General features: G+C 33.1%; 1 protein-coding gene across 2 annotated transcripts; it reads left to right on the plus strand.

Annotated features, from left to right (window-relative positions):
• Positions 1 to 552: 552 nt before the first annotated feature.
• Positions 553 to 11,066, plus strand: LOC134255052 (uncharacterized). Of its 2 annotated transcripts, XM_062737577.1 has the most exons (5): positions 553 to 740; positions 1,462 to 1,572; positions 2,766 to 2,846; positions 7,585 to 7,650; positions 10,968 to 11,066. In XM_062737577.1, exons 1-5 carry the CDS (start codon positions 661 to 663, stop codon positions 11,038 to 11,040), a joined length of 411 nt encoding a protein of 136 aa, XP_062593561.1. In that variant the 5' UTR covers positions 553 to 660; the 3' UTR covers positions 11,041 to 11,066. The 2 variants fall into 2 exon arrangements, with proteins under 2 accessions (XP_062593561.1, XP_062593562.1); XM_062737578.1 differs by lacking the exon at positions 2,766 to 2,846.
• Positions 11,067 to 11,335: the final 269 nt, after the last annotated feature.

Here is an 11,335-nt window from a genome sequence, read left to right on the forward strand (position 1 = left end):
ATTGTTGTTGATTGGTTTTTGTGCATGGTTGTATTTACTTCTGTTTTGATATGGCATGTTTTCTTTTTTATGGAAGTAATTATTACAAAGTATGAAATAATTATTTAATTGAACAGATAAATTATGAATATATTTTATTGAATAGATTCTGTTTTTATTTAATTCAGATAAAATATTTTTAATGTAACCAATAACAGAGATACTTTACTTTGTTTGATGCTAAATAGGTAAACTAATTAAATATAATCTTGAAAATCAACAGCCCAGGTTTTGCGGTGAATTTTTAATAGCTGTTTTCATGACTCAAACATTTGATAATGAATCAACACTTGAATACTTCTTTTTTCTGTTAAATCTTTCAAGAACATAATTGTCTAAATGTTAATGGAAAATATTATTATTATTATTATTGTTTAAGTTTAAATTTTAAAAATTAAGTTTACTGTAACACCAATATTTGTTAATTTTTACTTAATAATTTAATTTCAATTCAAGACGCATTTTAGTAAACAACTTGAAGATTTTTCCAATTAAATATTTTAGCTGAAAATTAAATTTTGATATTGTCCCTTCAGCCTGATGAGCAGGAAGTTTATGATGATGGAGAAGCAGGGGATATATATGAAGAGGATGTAGAAGTTGGCGAACCAGAGGACGTTTATGATGACGGTGAAATTGGACAGGAAGTGTATAATGACCCCGAGGAAGATAAACCACCCCCCGTTCCTGCTGCCCCACGGGTAAGGCATAACATCATTTGCTTGAAGATATTTAAATCTTAAGGAAATAGGGCAATAAATTGATTGTAATCTTAAGTGTAGTCAGTTGGATTTGAGTACCCACTTTGCATGTTGTCATGTAGGAAATAGAGAATACGTGTAGATCACCAGATTTTTGTGACACCTAATTTTTGCCCCCAAAAGTGATTAAAAAATTTATCAACAATATTTTTATTTATTACAAAGTCTGATTATTTCTGTATTTTATCTTTAAATATAAAAAATTCAGAAGAATGACATTTTCCTTAGCAGATGTATGAAAATGAAGTTCTTGCAAATATGAAGTAAATTACAGCATTCAGCTTTGGTTTAATTTTCTATACGATAACAAGTAAAAGAGAGAATGATTATTTATGCTGCTGTTCAATCCTAGTTTTTGAATGAAAAACTATTTTAAATGTTAAAAAGGTATTCTTTCAAGGATTTTAATTTTTTTTTTTGCAATAATAGAACCGTCTTAGATATTACAATGAAGAGGTACATTACTGCAGCTTGAGAATTATCAGATCATGCACCTGATTTTTCTAGGCAAGCTATAGCTTTAAAAAAATATCATTTTTTCATCATGTTCACTTGGTTTAATAATTTAGTGTTAAACTTTCAATCTTTAATTCAGAGAATGTGTTATTTATAATAAGAAGAAATCCACCAATAGTATACAATAATTCATATTATTTTAAAGAGGGAACTTCCACCCCCACCCCCTCAGTCAACAAGACCACCCCCACGTCTCCCAGAACCTCCACAAGATGTATATGAAGTGGAGCCAGAACCGGAACCTGTACGGCCTCAGGTAATTCAGTGTGTTTTAGGTAGTTAGCCATGACTCCTTCATGACCTACGGACCAGTTAGCACCATGGTACTGGAGAGTAGAAACATTTTTAAATAGCTAGGGATAAACCTGTAAAATGTTTCAAAACTCTAAAAAAAAAAAATTCTAGTTAAAAGTTGCCCTCAAAAGGTAATTGTGAAAAAAACTGTTGTGATGGTAGTTGATATACATACATGTACAGTATAACTCAGTTATAAAGAACTATATATAAGGAAATCTTGTTTATAGGGAAGTTATATCTATTTCCCTCTCCTCATATCATATCACTTTTGTTTTGGATATCAATATGATACAGATATTTGGTTATAATAGGAATCAGAAATTTATGACCCAAGGACTTCTGTACAAGCATTTTTACTGTAAAAAAATGCTGTATTATTTTGCATGGCATGGTACAATGTAATCCTTATGCACATATTACAAGTACCGGTTTAATACTACAAATATAATGTGTAAAGTACACTTGCCTTTGTATACTTCATAATATCTTATGTCTGTTATAGCCTATTATTCTGTCTATACTTGTTTGCAATAGTCTCATGTATGTTGCAAAATTTAATACACCATGCATCTTTAATTATATGGTTTTTGATACACAAAATTGCAAATTTATATTTGCCGTTTAATGAGAATAAGGGAACCATGGCCTGTATGATTATATCTCCAGTTTTAGGGTATATGTTCACCCTTTCTAGTATTAGGGCTAAATATACATAATATATATTACAACTGTTTACATATAATGTTTGCTTACACAGTAATGTTAACTTTTACAGAAAACAACTTTAAATAAAAGAAACACCTAGAATATATGTTTAGCATTTTTTAAATATATTTTACTTTGAATCATTCAAAAATTTTCATTTATTATCTTTAAAAAAAACCCTGGTAATGCATGCTAAATAAAAAATATCTAAGACTTGAAAAATGATCAGTAGATAAGGTACATGTATGTTACATATGTCCTTTTATGCATTTTTATGAATTTTTATATGTGTTCACCATTGATAGGACAAGTTTTAATGTTGGCATGCAGGCTTTACACTCTCTATACATGGCATGCACACTCTTTGAGTGTATGTAATAGTGTAAGTTTTATGTTATTCTTTGTCTTCTATGTTCTGTACTGTCATGCATGACTGACCTATTCCAGACACCCCCTGAGGAATCAGGGGAGAGTATATATGAGATGGAGCCAGAGGTTCCTGACCAACCCTCCAAAGCACCGCCCGAGGTATAAGGGTAGAAAATTACAGACATATAGCTTGTGGTGATGGGCACTTCATTTAGCGTGGAATCATGTTTATTCATGGGGGGTCAATGTTCATGGGTCAACAAAACTTGGTTGATTTGGGGAGACATGATTTTGTGGATAACTTGTATGTTTTGATGATTCATTGAAAAAATATTTTGACAAAATAATTGTTTTGTGGGAATGTTGGTTTGTGGGAAAATGTGACTCACGAAATCCATCAACATTGGTCCCCCGAATAATAATGATCCCACAGTACTGTAAATGTAATATATAGCATGTATGATATTTAACAAATATTGATTCCACAGCAAGTTGACAAAGATTTAATTTAGCACTTTATGAACATGCGATATGTAAAAAAAAATACATCTTCATACAAGAAATTTAGCAATGTACGATTTAGTGGAAGGTGCCTTTTGAAAAAGGCACTAAAAAGAAGAAACCACGGTATACAGTGATATATACTACATTTACAGTTTAGCTTGTTGTAATGATGTGTTCATTTTGCTATTGGTAGAGTGATTTAATGATTACGTGTATTGACATCATGATAAAATATGATTGGCTTGCATATTTTTTTATTAATTTCTTTTTTTTTAGCTCTACTGGTCAGAGACCAGAAGAGCTTATGCGATAGTAATGCGTCCGTCGTCCGTCCGTCTGTCTGTCTGTCCGTCTGTAAACAATTTTTCAAAACGCTACTCCTCCTACAGTTTTGGTCTGATTTTAATATAACTTGGCACACAAGTAGACTACACAAAGATACATAAAATAGTGCATCGGATTTTTATTTCGATGACCGGTGTTGCCATGGTTACTAAAAATAGAATTTTCTGTGAAATTCCTTTAAAATGCTACTCCTCCTACAGTTTTGATCTGATTTCAATATAACTTGGCACACAAGTAGACTACACAAAGATACATAAAATAGTGCATCGGATTTTTATTTCGATGACCAGTGTTGCCATGGTTACTAAAAATAGAATTTTCTGTGAAATTCCTTTAAAATGCTACTCCTCCTACAGTTTTGATCTGATTTCAATATAACTTGGGACACAAGTAAACTAACACAAAGATACTTAAAATAGTGCATTGGTTTTTGATTTCGATGAATGGTGTTGCCATGGTTACTAAAAATAGAATTTTCTGTGAAATTCGTTTAAAATGCTTGACTCCTTCTACAATTGTGATCTGATTTCAATATAACTTGGCACACAAGTAGACTACACTAAGATACATAAAATAGTGCATCGGATTTTTATTACGATGACCGGTGTTGCCATGGTTACTAAAAATAGAATTTTCTGTGAAATTCCTTTAAAATGCTACTCCTCCTACAGTTTTGATCTGATTTCAATATAACTTGGCACACAAGTAGACTACACAAAGATACATAAAATAGTGCATCGGTTTTTGATTTCGATGAATGGTGTTGCCATGGTTACTAAAAATAGAATTTTCTGTGAAATTCCTTTAAAACGCTTCTCCTCCTACAATTTTGATCTGATTTCAATATAACTTGGCACACAAGTGGACTATCATCATATATAATTTAATGCATAGGTTTTTGATTTCGATGAACAGTGTTGCCATGGATACTAAAAATAGAATTTTCTGTGAAATTCCTTTAAAATGCTACTCCTTCTACAGTTTTGATCTGATTTCAATATGACTTGGCACACAAGTAGACTACATAAAGATACATAAAATAGTGCATCCATTTTTGATTTCAATGAATGGTATTGTCATGGTTAATAAAAAAAGAATTTTCTGTGAAATTCCTTTAAAACTCTACTCCTCCTATAATTTTGATCTGATTTCAATATAACTTGGCACACAAGTAGTCTACACTATTATACATAGAATAGTGCATCAGATTTTGATTTCGATGAACGGTGTTGCCATGGTTACTAAAAAAAGAATTTCCTGTGAAATTCCTTTAAAACGCTACTCCTCCTACAGTTTTGGTCTGATTGCAATATAACTTGGCACACAAGTAGACTACTCTAAGATATATAGAGTAGTTCATCGGTTTTTGATTTTGATAAAAGTGTTGCCATTGTTACTAAAAATAGAAATGTGTGAAATTCCTTTAAAACGCTACTCCTTCGACAGTTTTGGTCTAATAGCAATGGCTTCTTTTCTCATCCTTTGTTATAAGCACAAACCAGTAGAGCTACAGTCTCAACAGAGACTTCTGGTTTTTATTTAATTTATTACTAGATAATTATGAATAATGGTGTAGAGCTTACTAATAATGTTTATGATTGGACAAGTAATGGAATAATGGCTTAGAATGAAATTAATTAATCCCCAAATGCCATTTTTGAGTTACTGCTTTGAAATATATATTCTATAATGCTGTAAAAGCATTTTGTTTAACCACATCTAACATGTCTAACAAGTGTGATCAAATGTTGTATTTTTAAGGTATTCAAGTGTCACTCTTTCCGCTTTAATTTCTGCAGAATCATTACTCACAATATTTTACTTATTCATGGGGGACATAATTTTGTGGATTACTTGTTTAAAAAGTAGACTTAATGAGAGAATATATACAGTCAAACTTGTCTTAGCGGCCACCCGAAATCAACGGCCACTCGCGGTCAGCGGCCACTTTCAGTTCCCCCGACAATTTTTTATATATATTTTAACTGGAATAAACGGCCACCTGTGTAACGCGGCCAGCGGCCACTCAAATCCTCCCCCAACAGCCTTATTGACACTGTAATAGGCGGCCATTTCGTCACTCGTGGTTTGGGTAATTACACCCTCGATAGTCAATTTAACCTATTAAAGCAATTAAAAAAAATTCCTTTTAGATACACTGACTTTAGTTTGTGTTTATTAAAAAAAACCTGTCCTTTTAGATCAATTTGTGATTATTTTTCAAGATCGCCGATTGAAAAATTAAAAGAATTTAATTACAATTCACACTTTTGTTTAGCTAAAGAAATTCACACCTTTTAGATTTTGATTCCATGAGAAGCCCTAATTGTTACTCTTGTTAAAACAAAGTGCTTCATGTACCATGATTATCTCGTGAATTTCACTATCAAGAGACTATCGATAGGGATTAGTTACGCTCTACTGCACTTGACACCTGTGTTGTGGAATGATATTCAACTGCGTAAATACACCTCTCTGGTCAACTGGTTAATTTTATTTGAATGTGTATCTGTTACATAGAAATTCTGACAGCTTTATAAACAATAAAATTAACCAGACTTCAAAAACATTTGCAAGTAAGTTAATTACCGATTAATTAAGTGGGGGGGGGGGGTTACACTGCTGACCACTTTTTTAACATATGAAATGCATTATTTTATTTACCATTAAACTGTATGTTTGTGTATTTTTTCTTTATAAAAGGATAATTGTCAGGCACTGTATGTATTTCTTCAAGTGATAATCAAAAGAATTTATTTAATATTTCAATGAAACAAAAGCACACACTGATGAATGCAAGATTTTTAACTTAAATATACATGATATATGTAGGAACAGAAAAATGCACAAAACCTTAAACATTTCGAATTCTTTAATATTCTTTTTAAATGAGCTTGAATTATTATATGTACACATAAAAAGCTTTTTTGAAATTGACCTGTTTAATTATGATTAATTAATTTTACTGTAGTGCTTAATGTTGTTTATATATTGACCGAATGTCCTTTTCGAGGGCAAACTGGAATAAGAGGCCACCTGTCTTAAGTGGCCAGTTTCCAGATTTCCCAAAGGTGACCTCTTAAAACAAGTTTGACTGTATATTCAAAATATAAACATTTGTGGGGATGTAAATTGGTGGATCAGTTTGACCCACAAAATTCACCAACATTTATCCCCCATGAACATTGATGATTCCACAGTTAGATGTTTCTATACATATTCAAGAAATGTGGAATTTTTCAAAGTGGGATAAATTCCTTTAAAGAAATAAAATCTTAAAATAAGAAAAAAAATTGTTTTAATAGTCAACATCCCAATACATAATTTTTTTTGTACATATACTTTTTAAAACTGAGCGAATATGAATGCATCCTACTTTGAAATTTTTTTTTTACAATTGTTCATGAAATTTGCTTGAAAAATCTTATTGCATAACAGATATTATGAATGGGTTCTTGCATGTCATTTCTTTTGCTTCGAAATATATTCATTGTTAGCATTTACTAATTGGCAGTTATATCTTGTAATCAGACCCCAGGGCCCTAATGTTTGACTTGCTCACTTTTGATCTCAGTCTCGCTTATTCATTATTAATTCCTTTAATGAAAGTGAGACTTCAGCTGAGATACAAAGTGAGTTAATGATCTAAGTTTTATGACCAGAACAGCACTTTTTTATTTGGAAATAGCTCATTTCTTTTAAAATGCTACTCATTAGGTTTTCACAATTTTTGAAAACACCTGTCATTTTATTATTTTGTATAAAACACATAAAATAGACTTTATCGTAATTCTTGACATAAGTATAAAGTGATTAAAATGAGAGACACTATAGTTGAAGAGCATTTTAAAGATGTGTTTTACATAACACCAGCATTTCCCCCCTAACATTTGCTAATTTAATCTTTTATATATAGGCTTTTTAACTCTGATGCAATTTATGCTAGCTGTCTTATTAACTGGAAAAAAAACAAACTAACAGGCTTTGAATGGTATTTATAAATTCTTCCACAATTCTTAGTTGATGATAGATCTCTATTGATTTTCAGTTGCCAGGGCGACCCCCAGTACCCACCCCTCCGCAGGAAACATATGAAATTCAAGACGATGATGAGGTATATCATTTTTAATTATTAAAATTTAATTAAGATTTTAAAAATATGAGAAATAACGTATCGAATATCATATTACAGTATTTTTTTTCTATAATCACAAAAGATTACTTTAGGATATCCCTTTCTCTCCACCCTACAAAGAAATCAAATTCCCGAAAAAACATGCATCCACTAGGAAAAAATAATGCAGGATAGCCAAAGTTATCATTCATGGCATAAAAGTCAATGAAACATATGTGCAAAGACTAAATTCAATCCCAAGCATGGAGGATTCTGAAGCGAACCTTTCCCAGTGTTATTAGCTCACCTGAGCCGAAGGCTCAAGTGAGCTTTTCTGATCAAAATTTGTCCGTTGTCTGTCGTAGTTGTCGTCGTCGTCGTTGTTGTCGTCGTAAACTTTTCACATTTTCATCTTCTTCTCAAGAACCACTGGGCCAATTTCAACCAAACTTGGCACAAAGTATCCTTGGGTGAAGGGGATTCAAGTTTGTTCAAATGAAGGGCCACGCCCTTTTCCAAGGGGAGATAATCATGAATTTGTTAAAAATTAATGGCATTTTTAAAAAATCTTCTTCTCCAGAACCACTGGGCCAGGAAAGATGAAACTCATGTGGAATCATCCTCAGGTAGTGTAGATTCAAGTTTGTTCAAATCATGACCCCCGGGGCAAGGGTGGGGCCAAAATGGCCGACCCAAGTTTTACATAGGAATATATAGGAAAAATCTTTAAAAATCTTCTTCTCCAGAACCACTGGGCCAGGAAAGATGAAACTCATGTGGAATCATCCTCAGGTAGTGTAGATTCAAGTTTTACATAGGAATATAAAGGAAAAATCTTTAAAAATCTTCTTCTCCAGAACCACTGGGCCAGGAAAGATGAAACTCATGTGGAATCATCCTCAGGTAGTGTAGATTCAAGTTTGTTCAAATCATGACCCCCGGGGCAAGGGTGGGGCCAAAATGGCCGACCCAAGTTTTACATAGGAATATATAGGAAAAATCTTTAAAAATCTTCTTCTCCAGAACCACTGGGCCAGGAAAGATGAAACTCATGTGGAATCATCCTCAGGTAGTGTAGATTCAAGTTTGTTCAAATCATGACCCCCGGGGCAAGGGGTGGGGCCAAAATGGCCGACCCTAGTTTTACATAGGAATATATAGGAACAATCTTTAAAAATCTTCTTCTCCAGAACCACTGGGCCAGGAAAGATGAAACTCATGTGGAATCATCCTCAGGTAGTGTAGATTCAAGTTTGTTCAAATCATGACCCCCGGGGCAAGGATGGGGTCAAAATGGCCGACCCTAGTTTTACATAGGAATATATAAGAAAAATCTTTAAAAATCTTCTTCTCAAGAACCACTAGGACAGGAAAGGTGAAACTCATGTGGAATCATCCTCAGGTAGTGTAGATTCAAGTTTGTTCAAATCATGACCCCCGGGGCAAGGGTGGGGCCAAAATGGCCGACCCAAGTTTTACATAGGAATATATAGGAACAATCTTTAAAAATCTTCTTCTCCAGAACCACTGGGCCAGGAAAGATGAAACTCATGTGGAATCATCCTCAGGTAGTGTAGATTCAAGTTTGTTCAAATCATGACCCTTGGCCCTGGGGAAAGGGTGGGGCCAAAATGGCCGACCCAAGTTTTACATAGGGATATATAGGGAAACATTTTAAAATCTTCTTTTCAAGTACTTCAAAGCTATGATTAGTGATACTAATATGGAATCATCCTCAGGTAGTGTAGATTCTAGTTTGTACAAATGATGAACGCCTGGAAGGGGGGGTAAATTCAAGCCCGATGTGCTCAGGTGAGCGCTGTGGCCCCTGGGCCTCTTGTAGTTAGCATTGTATCCAGCTATATGATACAATTTTGTGTAGAATGGAATTTTTAGCTCTACTGGTCAGAGACCAGAAGAGCTTATGCGATAGTAAGGTGTCCGTCGTCCGTCTGTCTGTCTAGCTGTCTGTCTGTCCGTCTGTTTGTAAACAATTTTTTAAAATGCTACTCCTCCTACAGTTTTTGTCTGATTTTAATATCACTTGGCACACAAGTAGACTACACCAAGATACATAGAATAGTGCATTGGTTTTTGATTTCGATGAACAGTGTTGCCATGGTTACTAAAAAAGAAATTTCTATGAAATTCCTTTAAAACGCTACTCCTTCTACAGTTTTTGTCTGATTTCAATATAACTTGGCACACAAGTAGACTACACTAAGATACATAGAATAGTGCATCGGTTTTTGATTTCGATGAACGTTGTTGCCGTGGTTACTAAAAATAGAAATTTCTGTGGAATTCCTTTAAAACGCTACTCCTTCTACAGTTTTTGTCTGATTTTAATATAACTTGGCACACAAGTAGACTACACTAATATACATAGAATACTGCATAGTTTTTTGATTTCGATGAACGGTGTTGCCATGGCTACTAAAAATAGAATTTTCTGTGAAATTCTTTTAAAACAATACTCCTCGTACAGTTTTGATCTGATTTCAATATAACTTGGCACACAAGTAGACTACACTAAGATACATAGAATAGTGCATCGGTTTTTGATTTCAATGAACAGTGTTGCCATGGCTACTAAAAATAGAAATTTCTGTGAAATTCCTTTAAAACGCTACTCCTTCTACAGTTTTTGTCTGATTTCAATATAACTTGGCACACAAGTAGACTACACTAAGATACATAGAATAGTGCATCGGTTTTTGATTTCGATGAACGGTGTTGCCGTGGTTTCTAAAAATAGAAATTTCTGTGAAATTCCTTTAAAACGCTACTCCTTCTACAGTTTTTGTCTGAATTCAGTATAACTCTGCACACAAGTAGACTACACTAAGATACATAGAATAGTGCATCGGTTTTTGATTTCGATGAACAGTGTTGCCATGGTTACTAAAAATATTATTTTCTGTGAAATTCCTTTAATTTTGGTCTGATTTCAATATAACTTGGCACACAAGTAGACTACACTAAGATACATAAAATAATGCATCCGTTTTTGATTTCAATGAACAGTGTTGCCATGGTTACTAAAAATAGAAATCTCTGTGAAATTCCTTTAAAACGCTACTCCTTCTACAGTTTTGGTCTGATGGCAATGGCTTCTTTTCACATCCTTTGTTTTATGTACAAACCAGTAGAGCTACAGTCTTGACAGAGACTTCTGGTTTAAAATTAATCTCACATTTAAGGGACAATTATAATAATAACTGAGATTTTAACAAGATGTTTCAAGAGATAATGACTATAATGCTGCAGAAATATGAACTTGTAAAATGTTTGATCTTTATTATTACTTTTTTTAGCAAGAAAATTATGATGAATTTTCCATGGCAGAAGAGGAAATTCCACAGGTTGGTGTGTTTTGATAGACAATAAATATCACAAAGAAGGAAAAACTCTCAGTTTTGTTTGGCTTTTTTCTCATTTTTACATATACATATGTACATAGTACAGTCAAAGTTTCTTATCTCGAACTCAGTGAGATCATGAAAAAACAGAAGATATTTAAGTATTTAAAACTGAAAGAATAATGGTAAAATACTTATAAAGAATAATGGTAAAATATTTGTAAAGAATAAGTGTTTGGGACTTGTAAATCACTTCGAGATATCAGTGTTCAAAATACTGAACATGTTGAGGTTAGAATGTAACAAGATTTTGTGTAATACTT

Source organism: Saccostrea cucullata, unplaced genomic scaffold, assembly GCF_032062105.1.
Source record: "Saccostrea cucullata isolate Sc308-1 unplaced genomic scaffold, CSIRO_AGI_Scuc_v1 ctg16450, whole genome shotgun sequence".
NCBI lineage: Eukaryota > Metazoa > Mollusca > Bivalvia > Ostreida > Ostreidae > Saccostrea > Saccostrea cuccullata.